Consider the following 24,368-nt stretch of genomic DNA (forward strand, 5'->3'; position numbering starts at 1 on the left):
GGGAAGGAAACCGGCGGACCTAGGACCGCGCGGAAGCCGAGTTTAAGAAGTCCACAGACTCCTCCGGCTCCGGGGAAACCCGCGCCTGGTCACGTGACGCCGCCCGCCCCACCCCCGGAAGTCCCGTGACCGCGCCGGGGTGGGGGCGTGGCTCCAGGTCGCCCCGCGTGCCGTTACCTGAGAGACGCGCGAGTTTCGGTGCGGGCCGCGGCGGCGGCGGAGGCGAGCGCGTCTTCGGAGGAGACCCTCGAGCCGCTCGGCGGCCCGGAGCGGCGCCATGGAGGTGGTGGAGGCCGCGGCGCAGCTGCAGACGCTGCAGTTCGGCGGCTCCGGCCGGGGGCCCGCGGCCGCGGCTGAGGAGCGCCGGGACGCCGAGCAGGCGGAGCGGGCCCCGCCGGCGGGGGAGCAGCCGCCGCAGCCGCAGCAGCCGCCCGCACCCCCGAGCGCCGAGGCCGGCGGAAGCCCGCCGCAGCCCGACCGGCCGCCTCCGAGCGAGGCCTGCGTCACCGGCCCGGACGCCGCGGAGCCGCCGCAAGCCCTGCAGGCCTCGGACTCCTCGGACTCGGACTCGGATTCGGACAGGTGGAGTGCAGGGGCCGAGCCCCGGGGCTGCCGGGACCCGGGGAGGGGAGGGTGGGGAAGGGTGGGCAGAGGCCCGGGTCGTGGTTGCTGCGCGCGCTTTGCGGGCGGGCGCCGGTGCTGGTCCGTGCGCACGTGCGCCCCGGGAGCGTGCACCCATCCACCCACCTACCTACCTGGGCCTGGCAGCATCGCTTGCCCGTGGTGTCCGCTCAGTTCTAGGAGTTCCCACTTCCTTCCCAAACTTGAGAGTCCGCAATGTCACAAGTAGAGGTAGTAAACTATTTACAGTGTGAAAAACCCGACATTTCTAGATTCTTTTCATAACATCCAAGTTGAGCGTGTACTTTAGGGTTATGACATGAATTTTGTTTCAGTTCAGAATTGCTACTTTTTTTTTTTTTCATCGAGCCCACATTTTTTTTCAAATTAGGATCAGGAAATATGTTTCATAGTTGACTCTCTCTTACCAGAAAAAGGGTCTCATGTGACCCAGGCTGGTCTCAAACTGAAGCCTGGAAGGATGACAGTGAACTCCTGATCCTCCTGCCTCCACCTCCCAAGTTCAGGGTTGTACATGCACCCACCACCATTCTCCTCTTGTAGTTGTTTCTTGACAGTTAATGTTACTCCAGGAAATCTTCATAGGAAGCAGGATTCTATAAAATTTGCTAGCCAATTTCTCGGTATTTGAGGCTCTGTGCTTTACACAGACATTTCCTCTCTGTGTCCATCTTGGTGGAAGAAGATCCAAACTATGGAATGTTTTCAAACTGCATTGAACATTGTCTACAGATATATGAGTAAGCACAGGGTGAGGGGGTTCTGAACAGGTGGACATGATAGACGCATGATGGGGAGATGTGGCATGTTTAGGAAGCCATTGACTAGGTCAAGGGAGAGTGGTTTCTAGTAGAGGGAGAGGTGCGAAGAGACGGGAAGGAGCCAAGCCAGGTATGAGCAGCTTGGTTCCTTGGCAGTTTTAAGATGGTAGTCATCTTGTAATCAGAGCCTGTGCTGCTGGGAAACTGATCAGGAGCCAGGTTTGAAGTGAAACATGGGACAACTTAGTGTTGGGAAATGACTTCTGACTCTTTGTGGCAGAGAGTACCAAATATTTGAAGAAATGAAAAAAGGCACAACTTTTTGCCTGTGTTCTAGGTAGATAATGCTTTTGGCTTTTTTGTTTGTTTTTCGAGACAGGGTTTCTCTGTGTAGCCTTGGCTGTCCAGGAACTCACTCTGTAGACCCTTCAAATTCACAGAGATCCTCCGACTGTCTAGTGCTGGGATTAAAGGCGTGTGCCACACCTGCCTGACCTAAATAGTGTTTTGTTAATAGATCATTGATTTCAAGTGTTTGGTAATTGTGTGACCTTTAATGAGGAGACATGAACAGACATCTCTTGATCTCAGATGGTGCACCGGTAACAGGCCAAAGAAACCGTTCCGCCAAGTCCAGCTTAGTGAGACAGTGTATTTATTGGGTTTGTTTACAGGAGCAAAGGAAGCTGTCTCATGGAAAAGCCCATGTCACCTGGGTGACAAGGCTGTATCCCCAGAGCTCCTTGCTGTGGCAGCAGCTCTTCGAGAAGTCTCTGCCCAGCAGTTGACTGCTTGTGTACCTTTAGGTGAGGGGCTGGTGCCTGAGTTTCCTGAGTCTTCTGGGCCTCTCTCCTCCATCTAGGAGGCAGTGTTTCAGTTGGGAGGAAATAGCTACACAACACTAACCCAAAGTGGTTTTTAAGAAGTTGTGAACAGCCTCCAGTAGCAGTTTGTTGTTTGTTTTTTGGTTTTTTTTTTTTTTTTTGGTTTTTCGAGACAGGGTTTCTCCATGTAGCTTTGTGCCTTTTCCTGGAACTCACTTGGTAGCCCAGGCTGACCGCGAACTCACAGAGATCCGCCTGGCTCTGCCTCCCGAGTGCTGGGATTAAAGGCGTGCGCCACCACCGCCCGGCTCCAGTAGCAGTTTGAAGAGTGCTCTGGGGAATGGGGAATAGGGAATAGGGGACAAAGTGATTTGGTGAGTAGGGGGTGGCTGCAGAGCAGATAGTATTTGAGTTGAGCCTCTAATGAAGGTATTTGGGGCAGATCAAGTAGCATAATTTCACATAATTTCCGAGGCTGGGGTTAGGCTCTGTGAGGAGTGGGAGGAACTAGGGTCTGGATGTTACTAGAAACCTGATTTTTGAGGCAATGTAAAGCTTACATACTAAGGAGCATGTCTTTTTATCTTGTCCACAGTAAAGATGTTTTGGGGGGAAATTAATATTTTTCTGTATGTTTGCATATTTTCTTAGCGAAAAGTACAAACCCATACAGCTACCATCTTGATTTAACAACTATTAGTATTTTGATACTACTAGTTAATGTTATTAGACTATTTAAAACTAATTTGCTGCAGACATCATGTCATTTAAATATGTCAGCACAGAATTCTTTTTATAATTGAAAATAATTTTTTTCATATAACATATCCTCAACATAATTCCTCTCCCTCATCTCCCAGATCCTCCTCCCTGGTCCAAGTTCACAACTTCTTTCTTGGTGTCTGTAGAAAACAGGCAAATAGAGAATATTTTCTCCAAGCTAAGAGTGGCTTCACACTTGCTATGTAGCCAAGGATGACCTTGAATTTCTGGTGTTCCTGCTTCCAGGAGAATTGAGGTTTCAAGCATGTATCACTTAAAGTGGACATTCTTTTATATAGATACAACACTGTTAACCAGATCATAAGTACTGTCTTATAAAATTATTCTGATCTCTTGTCCAGTCCTATTTTTTTTTTTAAAGCTAGAGCAGGATCCCGTTTGGGTGTAAGATCGTGAGAAGGTGAAAGTAACGGAGGTAGGATGAGTAGTTGTGGGGAGAGGACATTTTTGATATGGAAAAGCTATTACAGAAAAGATGAGAAACCGTGTCCTGAAGTGGTGGGGAAGATACAGAAGTGGAATAGGATTGGTTAGGAGATTGGACTTTCATGGATGACCTAGCATGAAGTAGTTTTCAAATGATAGCAGGATCCCACCCACCATGACTTGAGTAGTGAAATAAAAATAGACATTCAGGGAAAGAAACCCATGGCTTTTTTTTTTCCTTTCTCTTGATTTTTAACTTATGAGAAATATGAGGTGTGTACCATTCATACAATTGTGATTGTACCTTGTGACTATAGACTAGTAATGTTAGGGCTGAAAATGAATGCATTTATCTGCACGTGGATTGAGATCATTGGAATGAATATATGCCTGGAGAGTGCAGAGACAAGGTGTCTATGGGCCAAACACCTAAAAATAGTACATAAAATGGGCTGAAGTAAGGGGGCTGGTTGAGTCAAGAGCCAGAGAAGTTTTCAGAGTTAAATGGGTCACCATGGCAACTTTGAAGAACCCTAAGGTGATACTGAGAAGAAACTTCTCATTGAATTAAGTGGTCTCATTATAGGTGACTCAGACACTTGCTTTACCTAGAGTTACCATTAGTCATTGATTGTCACATGCTTAATTGTACCCAGAGATTTATAACGTGTGACACTGTTGGCCCAGAGAAGGTCCAGGTTTTATGTCTGTAATAGTTACATATCCAGCGTCAAAAATGGCCTCTCTCCACAATTAGTCTTCATCTCACTGCTGTTACTATGACATTCCATTATAAGGAGCCCTGCTCTTGCTTTAAATCAGGGATTTTTTTAAGTGGACAAAATAAGTCCAGGGTGGTGGTGCATACCTTTAATGCCTGGAGGCAGAGGCAGGTGGATCACTGGTTCAAGGTCAGCAGGGTCTACAGAATGAGTTCTAAGACAACCAAGGCTACAAAGAGAAACCTGTCTGAACAAACAGACAAATGGTAGTATTCACCAAAGTCAGTTTGTAGTGTTAGCTTTTGAATTAGACAAGCAGTAGAAGAGGAAGTAAATTGTTTGCTGTTTGAAACAAGATTTTGTTTTAATTATGATAGTACTTGACCAAGTTTTCAACTTTGCCTTTACAGTGAAACAGATTCAGATAGTTCAAGCTCCTCGTCTTCATCCTCATCTTCATCTTCCTCCTGTGTATCACTTCCTCCAGTGCTGTCAGATGGAGAGGAAGATGCACAAGTTGAGAAGGAAAGTAAGAATTTTCCTCTCAAAACAAAAGATGAGTTGCTTCTTAATGTAAGTGCTTGGGTTTGTTACTTATATTACTTATTTGTATTACTTGTTGATTGCTGCCTCTTCTCAGCCTTGTCACATACCTCTGCCATGTTTTGACATTCTTTCATAAAGAACCGTGCGGAAAGTTTCTAAGGGTGCTTCTAACCGACACTTGAGACTTAACTGATAATTGTGTAGAGGCATTGCCTTCGCTTTAGTAACTTCTTGGCTTTCAAGTCTTTAGAAGACTTTCGAGGTTGGGCACAGGCCAGTCAGTTTTAGACCACTTGCTTAGTGTGTGCAAAAAACCTGGGACGCTGTGTTCATTCTCAGCACTACCCAAACATGAGAAAAATTACTTTTGTAGTTTCATGGCCCTCCTTCATTGTTTATTGCTGTTGTTTTTATCCACAAATCAGTTTCTTCCATAGTAATTGAAATCTTTTTAATTGATTGCTTTTAGAAGTGAAGAGACACCATGGCCACAACAACTCTTTTTTTTTTTTAATTTTATAATTTAATTTAATTTTATATATCAGCCACAGACACGGATTCCCTTGTTCTCCTCCCCCAGCTCACCCCCCACCCCCCCACCCTTGTTCCCATCTCCTCCATGGCAAAGACTCCCCTGAGGATTGAGTTCAACTTGGTAGATTCAGTCCAGGCAGATCTGAAGGTAGATTCATTCCAGTCCCCTCCTCCCAGACTGAGCCAAGTGTCCCTATATAAGCCCCAGGTTCCAAACAGCCAGCTCGTACACTGAGGACAGGTCCCGGTTCCACTGCCTGGATGCCTCCCAAACAGATCAAGCTAATCAATGTCTCACTTATCCAGAGGGCCTGATCCAGTTGGGGGCTCCTCAGCCATTGGTTCATAGTTCATGTGTTTCCATTTGTTTGGCTATTTGTCCCTGTGCTTTTTCCAACCTTGGTCTCAACAATTCTCGCTCATACAAACCCTCCTCTTTCTTGCCAATTGGACTCCTGGAGCTCCATCTGGGGCCTGGCCGTGGATCTCTGCATCCGGTTCCCTCAGTCATTGGATGAGGTTTCTAGAACGACAATTAGGATGTTTGGCCATCCTATCACCAGAGTAGGTCCTTTCGGGCTGTCTCTCGACCATGGCCACAACAACTCTTACAAAGAAAACATTGAATTGAGGTGGCTCGCTTACAGTTTCAGAGATTCAGTCCATTATCATGGCAGGGAACATGGCAGCATGCAGACAGATGTGGTGCTGGCTGCATCTTGGCTTGCAGGCAATAGGAAGTTGACTGAGACACTGGGCAGTATCCTGAGCCTAGGAAACCTCAAAAAGCCTACCCCACAGTGACACACTTCCTCCAACAAGGCCATCCCACTCCAACAATGTCACACCTCCCAATAGTGCTGCTCTCTATGAGATTATGGGGGCCATTTACATTTAAACTACCACACTGATGATCTTTCAGTAATTCTCAGATTATAAAACCAACAAATAGAAGACCACAATATTTTAGAGATTTATCTGTATAGTTTTATTTGCCTTATTGAGTCTGAATTTCTTAATATTGGGAGTCCTTTGAAATTTAATGCAAAATCTTACTGTATTGGGGTAGGGGGGTGTTTTTCTAAATAGAATACTCAGACATTCATGAGAAATCAGACAGGGCCTTTGGCTAGACAGGTCAGGAGCCATAGTCTTTGAGGACTGAGTTTATAACACATTTTTGCGTCTCCCTGGTACTCAGTGAAGTAGTTGACTCTGATAGTAGGTTTGTAGTCAGCAGTAGTGATGATTACAGAATGAATGTGTGACTAGGTGTCTTTTCTTTATTTGTTCTTTTAAGAAATTGTAAAACATCTGTAACATATGCCAGGTACTTTAAACAAAACCAGTCATGTTTCTACTTTCATTTTATATAATGGAAAGACAGTAAAGAGAGCAGAGACAAATATACTTACTAGGAGTGGTGTTGAAGTATGTGTATTTGGCTCAGAAGAAAATTGCATTTTTTTTGGAAAGTACATTGTTGTCTTTTAGAATTCAACAATGACTGATGTCCTTTTTATGCTATTTCTAAGGGATCTTTTGGGAAAGACCAGAGAGGCAGTTACAGTTTACTTTATGTGCATTGGTGTTTTGCCTGCATGTATATATGTGAGGGTATCAGAAGCCCTGGGCCTTGCTGCAGACAGTTGTGAGCTGCCATTTGGGTGCTGGGAATTGAATCTGGGTTTTCTGGAAGAGCAGCCAGTGCTCTTAACCACTGAGCCATCTCTCCAGCCCCAATTTATTTAGGATTTTGAGACAGGGTCTTTCTGCATAGCCCTAGCTGTATGGAACTCATTAGATAGACTAGGCTGGTCTCAAGCTCACATAGATCCGCCTGTCTCTGACTCCCTAGTGCTGGAATTAAAGGCACACTCCATCACACCACTTTTTTTTAATTTTAAAATTAATGGATTCTTGTTTAGATATTAACTTGCTTTTATATTAACAGTATTAGGGAAACAACACTACCATTTTGTTGCTAGAGGTAGTAGAGATATTGTAATTTCTCTGGTTTGCCCTAAGTCCCTGACTCTGGAAGCATCTATTTTGACTCTCAAAGGATTTATCAAGTTCAAAACATGAGAGTAGCTTGGAAAAAGGGAGAGAGAGAGAGAGTAGCTTGGTCCTGAATTCAAAGGATAGTATGACCTCAGTGTCCTTCCTGCTCTGCCTCTGTTGCTCTGTAGGGTGGCAGTTTGGGCAACAATACGTACTTTTTATGAGGGATTTATAAAAACCCTGCCACTTATATCTTGTCCACAGCCTTGAACAAGTAATGGAGCCAGTGGAATGCATGTTGAGTTTGTTTGGGACATGAGCCTCGTGGTCATTCCTATTTGTGTGGGCAAGTCTGTAGGAGGTGAGAATGTGTAGGAAAGTGAAAGCTTGAAAAGCACATGAACTGGTATTGATAGTGGGAGTGCCTACGAGCCAGTTGGCAGGAAAGGAGTGTGAATATGTATTTTGAGGAGGGTGGGGATTGGGTTATTGTACTTTATAAGCCATGTGGGATGGTTTTTCTGACAAAAAAGAGATTCTGACCAGTAGGAGTATATCAGTATTAACTGATAGAGGCAAGTACATGGAAGTGATTGTGATGCTTGGCTAAGGTTGGACTCAGTATAGGGAGAAGAGGTACCAAGAGAACAGAAAGATCTACTGTAAACTTGAGGCGGAACGTCATGGGAACTAAGGTAGCTATTAGGTCATTATTTTGCATGCCTCTTGAATATTCCAGTTTCAGTGAATGTCATGTGATTTTGACTTTCCACATTGACTTCCCGTATTCACCTCTAGATTGAACTTTTTCATTCTATCTTCATGAACTTCTCTGTCCCTGGCTCTAAATAATGGCTTTTTCTTGTAGATTCCCTTGAACTAGCAGTTTTATTTCTCTTATTTGGGGACAGTACTATTTGGTTTTTATTTTGTTTACTAAATAACAATTCATTCTTCTGTGAAGAGTCCCCCTTTGTTAGAACTAATTCCATGTGCTATGGTCTGTTTTGTTAAGACCTTGGATGGGTCACTTGCACTCTTAGGCAGTGTTAATTGCATGTCTTAGCATGAAGCTGCTGGATACATGCAGTTTATTTAATTTAATACCTAGTGAAGTTCTGAAGAAAATTAGTTGTTTTTGTTAAATGCTCCAAATAGTTTGTGTAGGTCTTAGGGATGTCTAGATTATGGACATGCCCTGTTTCTTGCAAATGTTATGTCCTATCTGCTTTTGACATATTTCATCTTTTAGGAGTGTTCTCTACAGATGTGCAGAGCTTCTCTTTACTTCCTGTCAGTCTGCTTTCAAGCAAGAATGCTGCCTCCAACTCAGTCTCCTTTAAGTCTTTCCTATTTGAAAACTTGAACTCAGTGATGAGGCTATAGCTTGAGCATCCTTAACTGAAAATCTGAAATCTGAAACTTTTTGAATATTGACATAAATCTTTTGTTTCATCCAAAAGTTATTTGAAAAACTGTGTAAGATTACATTTAGTGTATGTGTATAAGGTATGCATTAAGTAAATGAATTTCATGTTTAGGTTTTGAGTTCCATCCTCAGCATATCTCATTATTAGTATGCAACTTGTCAGAAGTTAGAAAGCCAGGGTGTTTCTGGTGCCAAGAGTTTCTTGTGAGGGACACTGAGTCTTTACTGTGTGACTCATTACTTTTAGGTATCTGGGAGTTACAGTGAAGTAACTTGGAACTTATTCTTTCAAAGCTATACCTTATGGGTAGGTTGTTTTCTTTTTAATTGGATTATAGCCAAATCTTGTCATCCAAAGAAAATTAAAAATAAAGGAAGCCAAGCATAGTAGTTAGTACATGCTTGTAATCCTAAATCAGCCTGAGCTGTATAGATATTGTCTCAAAAACAAAAGCTGAGGGGGGAGGTGGTTAAGGGAACAGGGAAAATAAGATTAGTGAGCCATAGAGGAACTGAAATGGGCATCCCAGTTGACACTCTTGATGATATATCAGTTACAGGCTCTGATGTGTGATTTAACTCATTGCATTTCTTCATTGTAAACCTTTGAATGCTGAGAGGCTTTTATAGAACCTGTACGAATGTAGAACACCATCTGCATTGCAGCCTTGGAGTTATGTTAAGCCCCATAGCATTGATTGTGTGTCATTGAATTAGAAAATTCGATTCCTTTTGAAAATTTTTTCAAAAACTTATACTCTGAGCTCTTCATTCAAATAAAACAAATGTAATTGAGAATTTGAATTATTAAAAACATTAGATACGGTGTGATGTTCTAATCTATGAACTAGAAATTAGCTTTATACATTATTGCTTATTTTCTTGTCTGAAAACCTGGAAGACTTTCACATTTTAAAATTGTGACTTCACTGCTTATGAGGATAAAAAGTGGACAATACTCAATAGGAACAATCCTGTACTTATGCTTGTGATACAGCATGACCAAGAAAATGTTAAATGCTGTCAGCAGTTTATGAGAAATTTAACTTTCCATCAAGACTGCCCTTTAAAAAAAAGTGTACTTTGTATTTGGGTTGAGGACACTGATTCACCTGATTTTGCTAATTCAGACACATTTAAAGCATCTTCACATGAGGGAAAGAAATACCTAGGCTACTTTAGGTAGTTAGAAGTTGCAGTGAAATATTTTATACCTGCTTGATGTCCCAGCTCTTGCAGGAAATTGTATTGTACTGTAGTCTACACTCATCATTACAGTTCTTTCTCAAGGACTGATTTATTTGTCATTTTGTCCTAAATATAGGGAAATAATTCTTTTTAAGTTTAAACTTTTTATGAATGGGTAGATTTGGAATTTACTATGTTCTAACCTGGATACTAATGAAACTTAACAGGATGCCTGATGTTTAAGTAGTTTTGTTTGGTTTTTGTTGTTGTTTTGGTTTTGGTTTCTCGAGACAGGGTTTCTCTGTGTAGCTTTGGAGTCTGTCCTGGAACTCACTCTGTAGCCCAGGCTGGCCTCAAACTCACAAAGACCTGCCTACCTCTGCCTCCCTAGTGCTGGGATTAAAGGAGTGCCACCACCGCCCGGCTTTAAGTAGTTTTTTTTTTTTTTTTTTTTTAATAGATTTGGAGGAAGATGTATTTTTCATTAGTATTTGTTGTTATATGATACTCAGAATGTTTTTAAAAAGAGAACTTTGTCTTTCACTGTACAAATGATTACATAAGGCCTGTACGCAGCATAATGCGCTGGGCTAAAGCACCTGCCTTAACACACCCACAGGTTTCTGGGTTCCATCTAGCACCATACACAGTTATGAAGATTTTATGCATTAGATGTATAAATGTAGTATGTAGTACCCATACATTTCATGTGTATGTACATATGTATGGTTATAATTACATGGAACCATTCCATGTTTTTACTTTTCCTGGTAGACTCTAATAAGAAAGTTTGTCTAACGGGAGTGTAAGGAGAGTTGAAAGATAACAGAGTTAGTGAGAGAATGTCAGGGAGTGCTGTGTGCAATAGGACTGAGAAAGGGGAAGACAGCTTACCTTGCAGTGTTAAGGGAAGGAAGGCATCAGGGCTGAACAGGCTCGGCAAGGAGTGAGAAGTGAAGAGCATGTGAACTTGCCCAAGGAAGGATGGTTCTGTCACAGTCCACTTGGAGTCTGAGTCAGGAGGAACTCAAATGATTATTTTGTTCATTGATCATCCACACAGTTAATGTTGTTAGTTCTAAACTGAACTCTTTTTCACCTTTAAAATTTTTAGAAATGTGTGAGCTGTGGCATTCACAGTTACTTGACAGTGCCTTTTCTCTTAGTTTTATGTAAGATCTTAGGTGAAATATATAATCCTCAGGTAACAGGCATGCTTAGAGTTGGTTCTTACTTTAAGATTTTTCATACTGAAACATGATGTTAATTCAGTTTTATATTTCAGTCTTTTGCAGAGTTCTTATGAAGTCTGGGCTTTTTGTAGGCTTTTGTTTGTTTGTTTGTTTGTTTGATTGATTGATTGATTGATTGATTGATTGAGACCCTGTCTGGCTGGCCTCAAACTCTGTGTAGACCAGGCTGGCCTTGAATTCTCAGAGATCTGCTGCCTCTCCCTGAGATTAAAAGTGTGTGCCACCATGCTCACCCTGGAACTTTGTTTTTGTTGACCATCATTTTAGAGAAAAATAGGATGGAAACATGATTGTTGGAAAAGAAAAACTAAGATATTTCCAGGAATCATTGACTTTCTTAGGTGTAACTATTTAATGAGCTGGCCTGAGACTGTTTTGTATTATATAAAAATAATGAATGAATGAGGGCACTAATGGTGCAATATAGAGATAGCTGAATTCTACAGAAATCTCTGAAGCTTCCCCAGAGAAGCTGAAAAATTATCATGAAATATTAAATATGGTCATAGTTGACACAAACTGTACAGACCTAATCCATTCTTTTTCCAATATGTTTCACCAGATATAGGAAAAATAAAAATTCAGTCATGGCTCAATACTCCAGAGATTGGATCTTCCTTTACACTCATTTCTGAAAAGTGAAGGCTCACCTAATAGCATCAGGTAACTGTTGGCCATGTGCATGCGTTCTTCTTGGGTAATAAGAGAGAGTGGTTAGATAATTTCTTCCATTTTCCCCACTTTTCTCAGTTCTGCCCAAACTAGTACCAGAAGGGATTAGTTTCTATTTGGGATGTTTGCTACTTTCTCCCAGAACCCTCTGCTGCTCTTACTCCATATTTGTGAGACCTTAGATCATCAAATTGCCTTTTTCCCACCTTTTTCAATAGTAAACCTTCAAAAAAGCTAGAGAAGTCAAAGCCATTGTAAAGGATGAATGTTATCTTCTCAGGGGCCTGCTTTTGGAACTAGCTCCTTCGTTTTTGTTCTAGAAGTCTCATTTTTGTTTTTTTAAGATTTATTTACTTATTTGTTTGTTTGTTTATTATGTATATAGCGTTCTGCCTGCATGTATGCTTGCAGGCCAGAAAAGGGCACCAGATCAAATTATAGATGGTTGTGAGCCACCACGTGGTTGCTGGGAATTAACTCGGAACCTCTGGAAGAGCAGCCAGTGCTCTAACCTCTGAACCATCTCTCCAGCCTGGAAGTTTTGTTTTTAAAAGGATGCATTTTGAATGTTGTGTGTTACTCATTGAGCTTTTGTTGACCAGATACCTTGTATGTTTAGAGAATCAGAACACAATATTCTTGCAGCTGTTGTTTCATGACTATTTCAGAAGTGTTGATAAGGTCTATTTGTTTTGATTTGATTTGATTTGCTGTATGTAGGACAGTCTTAAGGTTTAGCTCTGGCTAGCCTGGAACTCTCAATATAGACCATGCTGAGCTCGAACTCATAAAAGATCCACCTGTCTCTGCCTCCTAAGTGCTGGTATTAATGGCAGGTATCTTTCAGAGTCTTGTAATTTTCTTATGATTTGCTTATACTAACTTATCAGAAAGTCATAGTAATTTTGTTCCAGTCTGGTGTATAGTTTCCATGTTCATTATGCTGCCTCTTTGATGATGTTGTAAATTGTGATGTTAGACATTTGTACTGAGCTTTTGTTCAGTTTCTGCATTGCCAATGGAAGGAAACTGATAGCAGAAGGAGACTTTACTGAGAATCTGTTAAGTGAGAAGGAGCAGATTCAGAATAGATAACATTAATAGCAAAGTGCCTAGCCAACTGACATCTGGTGTAAGTTACTTAATATTGTTATTTAGGTTTTGAATAATAGTGGATTTTTTTTGTCATGGTGGAGGGTCTATGTTGCATGTCAGATTTCTTAAAATATATTTGTGTCACTTTTGCCTCAGAAACTGTTGACTTAGCTGCAGAGTGTGTAGGAAATAAATAGCTTGAATTTATATAGTATATTGAATTTTGAGTCATTGGACATTTTATAATACTTGTTTTTAGATAAGTGACAACATAAGTATTTGTGTTTAGTTGCAAATAACATACATTTAAAACAAGCTTTTTATTTCATTTTAATTTTAGGAACTAAAGTATAGATTAATCACAAATCTGCATTTCCCAAGTGGAATATTTAGGTTAGCATTATGGCATTTCAATAATGTGGTAGGTACATGCTCTTGAGATGTAATTTTAAATTTTTACCTATGTTGGCTGGAAGTAGGCACATGTTAATACCTGTGTATGTGCCTTGCAGTTATGGGCTTTGTTTCTGTGTGAGAATGTAAAATGAGGTTATGCTGAAGACTTAAGTGCAGTGATGAGAATGTTCTTTCCATGTCATCTTAACACTAAAGCTGTTAAACATTTTAAATGTGGTCGGTCTGACTTGAGATTGGCTCTTAATTAAATTTAATTGTAAATCAGTTACATTTAAACTTAACCAATTTCTTCCTATTTGGATATGTGAAATGAAAGGGATTGCTTATAGTTGTTCTGGAGTGGATGAAGGCTGATCTCAGCTCATTTAATTTTCCTAATCTGCAGTTACGTACTCTTGTCTTTTCAGTGTCCTGGGATTTTGTTCATTACTTGTTGAAGGTCTTTCTGTCTTGTTTTCCTTTCATTATCTCTGCATTATCTGATGCAGAGATCCTTTCCAATTATTTAAATCCTGTATGTAATTAAAATAGCCCTATATCCATCAATATGTATTACCCCCATTATTGATGTTAGTGTGTTTTTATTTCTTGGCACTGTATACCTTTTTACTGCCTACTCCCCTCCCCTCCCCAAAAAAAATGATTGGCTTCTGTTTCCTTTAATGAGGATAATATGCCTCTGAGGAGATTTACGTATTATCTGACTAGGGCAGCTGCTTTGTTATCAGGGAAGCCAGGTGTTAATCTAATTGTAGTAATGCTTGCTGTTGCAAGCTAGAGGTATCTATGCATCATTCTTGGCAGTCAGCTTTCCTAGGCAGCTTTATTTTATTTTGAGGTGGTTGGGTTCAGGTGTTTTTCCTTCCTTGAGGGTTGTATATTAAATTATATTTTCATTTTCTGATTTTTCCTCTGACTAAAATGAACCTTGACTTCTGAGATCTTTGATTAGGTTGGAGTGGTATCATGGATCAGTTCACTTAATATATAATGAATGTGCTGGTCATCATTCTGCATGCTCCAGCTGATTAGGTCCTAGATACTGGGTTTATTTTCTCATTGGGCTTGTGAAAAATAAGGATAAAATATTAGTATGTTGTGAAGGAGGAAAAGGAGTAATCTGGTGAAGAATAACTAGCCTTGGTAATAGTATAGTTCTTTAGATCCAGTAGTTAGGGGAGAGATGGTGACACTTGGAATCCATCCATCAAGACAGGATCTTAATAGTGCTCTCTTGGATATGGCAATCCAAAGAACTTACTTTGGAATTATCTAGAGACCTATCCCATGCGACCCTTTCTAAGTTCTGCTTTCTTGGACCACTAAGAATTTTCATGGGAAGAATATCTGTTGGATGAATTCTAGCTGATAGAACTTGAAATATTTTTCCCCTCTTTTCTGTCTCCTAGCCTCTTTATTTGAAAGAAATAAACATCCATCTTCCCTTTTTTTTGTCTGAAAAAAAGTCTGCTATTCTGAAAGTAACTATGTATAGCTGAATTTAGCTGACTTTCCAAGGCATGCTTTGTACGAAGCCCTCAAATTGGAACTGTGTGGTCCTAGTTCCATTACTTACCTCTTGCTCTGTGTATGCTCTGTGTTCTGTAGAATATTTAGAACTGAGACTTTATTTACTGCACTTCATAGGGAGGTGTTAGGCTATAAAGGGTGCAGTGGTTCTGTAACTCCAGCACTGGGTAGGGAGGGTGTGACTACAGGGCTGGAACTTATAGTGTAGCCAAAACAGTGAGCTTCAGATTCAGATACCCTGTCTCCAAAAACAAGGGGAGAATATTAGAGGATACTATGTCAACCCCTGGCTTCCACACATGCCTGCACGAACATACACACACACACACACACACACACACACACACACACACACACACAGAAATTAATGAATGAATGAAAGTGATTTAATGCCTTCAATTTAAGCTGAGGAAATATACATTCTCGTGTTACAGGCTCCTCAGGATTACTCAACTGAAAGTGGAAGTGTGGTGACAACCACAAATGTCACTATTTTTTCCCTTTGTTTCTACATGAAATCAGATGTCTTGCACATGTTCAGTTGGAACTTTTCATTGAAACAAGGCGGTAAGAGACCTGCTAGACTCCCTTCTGACAACAAGACTAACACTTGCCTTAGAAAAGTCTAAGGCTATATATTTTATTTTCTCTCCTGCAGGTACTCCTTCCTTAGAGTAGGGTATTAGGACTTCATCACGCTGTAGATTCAGCAAACTTAGCCTATAAAAAAATGTGTGTATGATGTCAAAGTGATGAAAAGACAGAAGACTTACTGGGCTTGTGTTGATTAACCGTAGAGGAATATTTACAAATGTTCTTAACCTTATCAAGATACATATCAATATGTAATTATTCTTAACATTTGTAATATTCCTAGAATTAGACATCATGCCCACTATATACTTACTTGACTCTACAGAATCTGAAAACATAATGCAAAGCAGTGTGTCAGTTATGTTCCTGTAAAGAATCAGAGAAAGCCAGGCATAGTGGCACACACGTCAATCCCAGCACTTGGGAGGCAAAGGTAGGCTGCTCTCTGAGTTCAAAGCCAGCCTGCTCTACAAAGCGAGTTCTAGGAATGCCAGGGCTGTGTAGTGAGACCCTGTCTCCAAAGGGGGGAGGGAGGGAAGAGAAGAGAGCACGTGGGGGAGGGGGTAGGCAGGCTTAAATACTAGAAATTTATGATAGCAAGTAATGAGTGAAGTAGCTTATAACAAGCCTAAGTGCCTATGTAGATATCAAAACTACTGAACTGTGATCCCAGTCATTACTAATATGACAGTTCTGAAGTTTACCTAGTAAAATAAACATGTAAGAGCAGTTAGGAAAATGTCATTGGGGAAAATATTGATGGAATTGGTAGGGAATTAGCTCCTTTTGAATACTACAATATGTTATGAAAGCCACAGTTGTTAAAATAATGTAATACTGACAGTGTCACAGATCAGTGGAACTAAATTGAGAGTTTTGGTAAAAAGCTGTGCAAGGATAAGTGTATTTAGTATGTTAAAGACTGTTTTGCAAGTCAGTCTGGAAGACTATAACCTGTGGGGATTGCTAGCTAGTATTTTAGGTGAAGATAAAGCCAATCCCTGCTTTACTTTTATACAAGGATAAAATAATGAATGGGTCAGATAAACAAATATTGACTCCTGAAACTAGAGAAGTGGAGAAAATGCCAGTGGGTTTTTAATACAACTCAGAAGTGTCAGATGTGTACCAAACAAACTGCTAGGGCCAAGGGGAGCATATTTCCTGGGTATTTGAAACAAGGAAAGTGTTCTTAGATATCCACAGTGCTCATAAAAGTCAATAACAGAAATCCTCTAGAAGAAGACTGCATAAATTACATGTGCAGTTCATAAGCACATGCAGATCACCAAGAAATATGGTAAGGATATTCAGTCTTATCAGTCAAGTTCAAAGAAAACAGTTTTAAAGCAAGATACTATTTTATTTTATATCAACTGGCAGTGATTTTTAGTTTGCTTCTCAGTAATGGCACAGTGTAGGAAGTGTGAATCGATAGTGTTTTTTAGAATAAATTTAGCAAGTCTGTGTCAAAATATAAAATACTTCTTTTTTAATATGAGAGGTCTACTTACCACAAAAGTCATGTAAAAACATGTGTGACAAAGATTTTTTGAGAGGAGATAAATAATTACATGATTACTGTGGTAGATTATGGCCACACCTCTGCAGACCATGCAGTAGGTGTTAAGTACAATTGGGTAGATACTTATTTTAATGTAGGAAAATCAGGCTTGTGATATGATAGTAACTGGTGTGGCTTGTTGGCAAGGATAAGATCAGGAATTGTTTTTTACTTTGTATTCTGTACTACTAAAGAGTGTTTTTTGTTTGTTTTTTAACGCGAACCTGTATTTTACAATTAGAACTTACTTTGAAAGACTTTGGTGTCTGATATATATGCTAACACCTTCAAAGCAGGATCTTACCAGAAAACCTTCTTCTGTCTTTATTGTGTTAAAATGGCGAGTGGGGACTGGAATGATTGCTCAGCCCTTCAGAGAGAGGTTCAACTCCCAGCACCCACTTGGTGACTCATTACCATCTGTAACTCATGTTCCAGGGGTTTCATGCCCACTTCTGGTCTCCTTGGGCACCAAGCATTCACATGGTACATAGACATACATGTAGGGAAAATGCATACTCAAAAAAAAAAAAAAAAGTAAATTTCAAAAATAGCAGGTGGTTGTCCTCCCAAAAAATATTCAGAAGAAATCTGACAGTTGAAACAAAATTATTTCCTCTAACCCTAGGGATGGTTTAACCATGCTGAAGCAAATTGTTGTGTTGAGTTGGCTGCAACTCTTAGTGTATGTCTTTGTAAGTAATCTTTGAGTTAGAAAAAAATAACATATCCCAGAAGGAAAGTGTATTTTAGATAAATGGTTAAAATGATTCCTTTTTTCTAATGTATTTATTCTTTTCTCATATTACATCCCCACTGCAATTTCTCCTCCCTCCACTTCTCCCACTCCCTTTCCCCACCTCTCCTCTGTTTCCCTTCAGAAAAGAGCAGCCCTCCCAGGGATAGCAACTGCATATGCACCACAGCACAGCAAATTACAATAAGACTAGGCACACACCCTCATATCAAGGCTGGGCGAGTCAACCCACTAGGAAAGGAGTCCTAAGAGCAGGCAAAAGAGTCAAGGACACTCTCCACTCCTACTGTTAGGTATCCCATAAGAACACCAAACTACACAACCGTTATGTATCTGCACTTGACCTAGAGCAGAGGCCCATACAGACTCCTTGATTGTTGCTTTATAGTCTCTATGAGCTCTATGAGTCCTGCTTAGTTGATCCGTTGGATGTGTTTTTGTGGTGTCCTCCACCTCTCTGGCTCCTACAATTCTTCCTCCCCTCTTCCATACTATTTCCTAAGCTCCACCTAATGTTTGGCTGTGGGTCTCTGCATCTGCTCCCATCAGTTGCTGGATGAAGCCTCTCTAATGGCTATTGTTTATAAGTGTAGCAGAGTATCATTCAGAATCATTTGATTGACTTTTTATTTTTATTTATTTATTTTTTAGAACCAATCTTAGGTCTCTGGGTTATTCAGACTCCGGTTCCTGGCCCTCCAGGCAGTGTCAGGGATGGGCTTCCTCTCGTGGCATAGATCTCAACCTGGATCAGTCATTGGTTGGCGTCTCCCTCAAGTTCTGTGCCGCTATTAACCTAGCACATCTTGCCAGCCAGGACAAATTGTAGGTTGAAGGTTTTGTGACAGGCTTGATGCCCCAGTCCCAGCACTGGAAGCCTTCTCTGGTTACAGAAGATGGCTCTATATCCCCCATTACTAAGAGTCAGATTCCAGGAGGTATCCATTGTACTAGGTTTCCACATCACCCCCAGAATGCCCCTCCCCCAATCCCTGTACACTCTCCTTCCATTCTCCCCACCCCTATCCTTCCCATTCCCATTCCCACCCACCCCTGGGGAGATCCTTGCATCCTCTCCTAAGCCCTCTTTGTTACTTACCCTTTCTGGGTCTGTGGATTATAGCATGATTATCCTTTAATTAACAGCTAATATCCACTTATAAGTGAGTACATACCATATTTGTCTTTTCTGGTTACCTCACTCAGGGTGATTTTTTTTTTTCTAGTTCCATCCATTTGCCTGCAAATTTAATAATGTAAATTTTAAATTTTTTAACAGCTGAGTTTACACAACTCCATTGTGTAAATGTACCACATTTTCTTTGTCCATTCTTTGGTTGAGGAACATCTAGGTTGTTTCCAGTTTCTGACTATTACGAATAAAGCTGCTATAATGATTCTTTCTTTTAAAAACTAAAGTTCCCGCAGGGAAAAATTATTATCCATAATCTACTCATTTGCGTTATACTTTGTATTATTTAGATTTTTGTCATCTTTCTCAACATTTCTCCAAACATCATCCCACCAATAACCACTGACGTCACTGCCAGGGCCTTTGCGCTTTCCAGTTTCCTTTGGGAGTGATTATCATTGCTTAAGGGTCAAGAGCAAAAGGCTGTTTAGTTAATAGGAAAGCTAGTGTCAGTTTTATTCTTAGCGTTTGCTTCCTCTAGTTCAGCATTTAGTTTCTATAACAACGGAGGTATGCTTTACAGTTGGGTCAAAGAAGCAATCTGTAGGTGTAAAGAAACTTACTTTTTAACGTGTGAAGAGAAGGTATGCAGTAACACCACCTTCTCAGCTTTTACAGGCCATATCTGTTTCCAAGAATTCTGTATTTGATTGATGTCATTGTCAGACTTACACTCTTCACATAGTGACAGGAAAGATTGCTAGGGGTTTATTCTACTATAATTAAAGTCACATTAGTTAATTAGACAAATTAACAAAATAGCTCAAAGAGAGCTCTCCTGCTGTGGAAGAATTGTAGTTCTTAGTAGAACTCTTCAATTGGGATGTCTCTGGATTCCTTAATAAGCTTTTCTTTAAGGAGGTCATCTTGTCAAGTGTGATTGATAGTACTTAAGTCTACATTCTTCATCTTATTGGATTTATATTTTAGAGTTACTGAGCCACGTAAGTGGCAGAAATGTAATCAGAAGTTCAATCAGCTATGCATAGGAAACATCAAAGGAATGCCTTAAGCCCTTAATGTTACTATCTTTAACAATCTGTGTCACACTTTAAATGGAAAATATTTCTCTCTCTCTCTCTTTTTTTTTTTTTTTTTTTTGGTTTTTTCGAGACAGGGTTTCCCTGTGTAGCTTTGCGCCTTTCCTGGAACTTGCTTGGTAGCCCAGGCTGGCCTCAAACTCACAGAGATCCTCCTGGCTCTGCCTCCCGAGTGCTGGGATTAAAGGCGTGCGCCACCACCGCCCGGCTTTTTTTTTTTTTTTTTATTTCTCTTTTTTTAAGTTACTGAAGCTGGACAATGATTAATGCTTTTCCCTGTGTTATAGGAACTGCCATCTGTTGAAGAACTCACTGTTACTCTGCCAGAAGACATTGAACTAAAGCCTCTTGGGAAGGTTTCAAGCATTATTGAACAATTAGGTGTGTAAGTAACTTTTATTAACAAAATCTGTGTCCAGGCATACACTAACAATAGGTCAAGGACTTGATGTAGTAAATTTTCTTTGAAACGATTACAGTTTATCTTAGTCATTTGTATAATATTGAGTTTTTAGTTAATTTTTTTTTTTGTCTTTGCTGGCATGTTTTAAGAATTTTCTCTGATTTGGTTTACTTTATTGTCTGTAACAAGTTGACAAAAGTTTTATGACATAAAACAGCACAAATTTCCTAAATAACATCTTTGTGAACTTGCAGTCTGATACAGGTCTGGTCATAGTAGGCTAAAACCAGATATCCAAGAATGCTGAGCCCTATTCTTAGACTCTTTGGAGGATCTCCTTTTTTGTTGCTTTTTGGTTTCTAGACTCAACTTACATGTTTCCTGTCTCATGTCTCTATTCTTCATTCTTCTTTGGTTTTTTGAGACATGGCCTCTGTGTAGCCCTCTCCTGGAACTCTCTCTGAAGACCAGGCTGGCCTCAAACTTGTGGAGGTCCACATAGGTTTCTGATCTGAGCTTGCTTTACCCAGCAATGCTGCATTAGAGGATTGCTTGACTACATGTGTGGTTACCAAGTGATTGGAAAGGGTCTGCACTTGGCTGAGCTAGGAGGAAGTCTTTTGCTCCACCCCTTGGCATTCCTATAAATAGCCCTTTAGAAGAGACAGAAGGGGCTGGTGGATAATGATCCAGGCCCTCCCAAGGCTATCCTGTGTTTCTGTTTCTCTCCCCTCTATCCTATCTAATATCTCTTAATCCCTCACTCCTCAAGAGTACCTTATCATAAAATGTGGGAGCTGGTCTCCTAGCTGGGCTGCCACACAAACTCAGAGATTCACCTGCTTCTGTCTCTGGAATGCTGGGATCAAATCAAAGGCTTGTGCCACCACCACCGGCTTCTTCATTGTTAAAGCCAGGAATTTATCCTCTGTGTGATCCTTTCACCATCATTACATCTGTTTTTGCCTATCCCTTGGAAAAGTTCAGTACACAATCAGCCAAGACAGTAGAATCAGTAGTATCTCCTGAGCATGAGGAAGCACCTCACATCATGCTTCTTCTCTTTGCAAAGCTATGAGAAAGCATGGAAACTGGTACTTCTTTCTAAGCATGTATTATGTGTGGGCAATATAGAGATTTGCCTTCAAGAATATGAACTCCATCCACTCCCATTAACCCTGGATTTGCTGAGGACAGATTTTCATAGAAAGATGAACAACCAAAGGATAAAGCGATTGACCCTACAAGGCCCTGGACCAAGAAGTTTTCCCTTCCACAACCCACTGAATATGGCTTAATTTTTCTGTCCTGCAACCATAGTATGTAGAGTCTTTGGCAATTGGATCTAGTGATTGGAAAGTTATGGTAATCAACCAAGAACAACCACTAACTCTTACAATGAGATAAATCGTAAGACTACAGTTAGGAGCTGAGAAAGCCATAGGGTTTTGGAATTTTGGGAAAGCAACTAAATTACAAGCCCTCTTATAGAACCTACGTAACACAGAATTCAAGTCTTATTCCTGATCATTTGTATAAGTGGTTGAAATGAAACTTTACCTTTTGACCCTTTTCTAAACAATAGCTAAATCAATATTTTTAAAAATTAGTATTTACCATAATTTTGTAATATTTTGATTTAAATTTTGACTAGAATAAAAGCCTTTATTATAAAAATAATTCTAAAACTTACTCCTATTGCTACATTTACTGCATTTACATTTGCTCCATGATATGTATTTCTTTATATTTTATTTACTTACTATGTGTATATATGCGTATGTGTGAGGTCTCCTGAATTTGACATCATGGATTTATATTTAGAACTTAGAAACTACTAATTGCAGCACTAAATTGAGATACAAAAGAAAAAAATTGAGTTACTTTTAATAATATGAGCTTCCCTTTCCAGTGACCATGGCATTATCTGTATAGTATGATATTCTGTGTTACTGTGGTGTATGTGTGTTGCATATTGCTGTGTAGACCAATTTAAAATCTGTGTCATTTACAAGAACTGGGGATTATGCTAACTAAACCCTTGGCATACTATGCGTTTGCTTCTTTCGAAGAGAGGTCTGTAATAGAAGGACAGTGGGCCTGTTGTCACCTTCCTTTCATTTATTCAGAGGAAGATGCTTCATGAATCATGAATCTCTGTTTGTCAGGAACAAGCAAAAGTTCATAGGAACGAATTCCAGTGCTCTATGATGGAAGTTTTGTGACTAAATGATGGCATATCTTCTTTGTAAGCCGTAACCTGTTCTTTGTCTGTTTTTCAGTAATAATTGAGTCCCTGACTAACATACCTCCAGTTAATGAGGATACTGTCGTTTTCAAAAGTGATCGAGAGGCAGCAGGGAAGGTTTGTGAAAACTCATCATACAAATTATTGTTTCTGTGTTGTTTTCTCCTGTTTGTCTTAAGAGTTTAAGTAGAAAAGTCATCAAGTTTTAAGTCATTCTCAGTTCTTCGTGTGTGTTGTAAGTTGCCTTACTGTCCCCTAGAATTCTCTGCTGCATGGATCAGTGAACTCACATGTGAAGATTTTTGTTCTTCCATGTTTGTTTGTCAGAGACTTCAAGGGCAGAGGTTCTAAACACTGAATATGACATTGCTGTTCTCCCCACAGGTACTCAGAGCTGAGTGAGTAGGATTTCCACAGGGTGGTAATAGCTATCATTTTTGTTTTGTACATTAGTGACTTTGAAACTCTTCACATTTTAGGTTCTTCTCTGCAACATGCTTTTGGAATTTAGTTCTTCCCAGATGAACTTTTTTTGTTTCAGGAGATCAAAGTGAGTTACACTCAGTCAGGAAGAAGGAACTATTCTTGGGTGAACTCACATACCTTTCTCAGTTCTCTGCTTTCCATACTGTTTTAATTTTAAAACAGCTTAGAAAAGATCAGGTTTTACCAAGTCCTTCCACCTTTCACCACCTACATTATGTTTAATTTGGCTGGCTAGTTTCCCGCAGGCTTTACAAAGCAGTCAGTGACTGCCATTGAGAACTGTTTTTATTTGGGGGAAAGGCTGTGGGGGGAGGAGATTGGTGTGTGGAGGAGGATGCTGTGCTTTTCCTTCTTGGAAAACTTAGGCTGGACATTCTTGGTGCCAGTGCGAATCTCCATACACTTGGGGAGAAAACAACCTTAGGCTGCAGAGAGGAAAGGAGTGGGAGAGGCCACATGACTGTGCTGTGGGTAGCTCTCCATGCCCGCTGCACTGTTTCAGAAGAAACCAGTTTTGCCCTAGCAAAAACAGAATGCTTGTTGTTGTCCTCAAGGAAGTGGAACAGAATAGAAAGAGAAAAGGAAGGGAAATTCGTTACTTGATTTTTCTTTTAATCTGAAATAAAATTATGAAGTGATTGTTTCTCTAGTTCTTATTATGATTTTCAAGACATCTGATTTTTTCTCAAGATAGACTTTCTTTGCGTAATTTTAATTTCAGAATACATGCTTTGCTAATTCAGTCTTAAAAAAATGGTATTTTTATGCCCCATGTATATGTGAATTTTCAGACTTATAAGTGAGACTAATAAACTTTAATAGGCATTAGGTGAAAGTTATGCATGGAGGCAAAAATGCCATCTATGTTTAAATTTTCCCTAGAGAACTTTGTAAACTTGAAAAGGGGAAGGTAAGCCCAGCCTTCAACAGTCTGAACAGAATTGAACAGGATCCTACCTCAGACAAAGAAGGAAATAGAATGTAGTTAGAGATTTGAACACCTGTCCTCCAAAATGGGTTGGAGCGGAGGAGAGTCTAGATATTTGTGAAACAAACCAGTGGCCAGAATAGGAAATACAAGCTATTGTAGGTCTGTTTCCTGGTAGATTTCTGTTTGGAGAAAGTGTGGACGAACTCTGACCTCTTGAGTGACTAGAAGGGGTGGTGTAGCTCACCCTCCACTAGATTCTTTGCCGTGCTGCATTCTGATAACTGAGTCCAGCAAGGCCAGGAGAGGAGAATTTAGGGACTGCACACT

General features: G+C 40.3%; 1 protein-coding gene across 1 annotated transcript in view; it reads left to right on the plus strand.

The window, feature by feature from the left end:
• The first annotated feature begins 277 nt into the window (after positions 1–277).
• Naf1 (nuclear assembly factor 1 ribonucleoprotein) overlaps positions 278–24,368 on the plus strand; it is a 32,742-nt gene continuing 8,651 nt past the window's right edge. Inside the window, exons 1-4 of the mRNA XM_059244785.1 lie at positions 278–582; positions 4,569–4,731; positions 20,261–20,354; positions 22,659–22,741. Of these exons, the coding sequence (XP_059100768.1) occupies positions 278–582; positions 4,569–4,731; positions 20,261–20,354; positions 22,659–22,741 (645 nt within the window). The remainder of the gene's footprint in view (positions 583–4,568; positions 4,732–20,260; positions 20,355–22,658; positions 22,742–24,368) is intronic.

This window comes from Peromyscus eremicus, chromosome 17 (genome assembly GCF_949786415.1).
Source record: "Peromyscus eremicus chromosome 17, PerEre_H2_v1, whole genome shotgun sequence".
Taxonomy (NCBI): Eukaryota; Metazoa; Chordata; class Mammalia; order Rodentia; family Cricetidae; genus Peromyscus; species Peromyscus eremicus.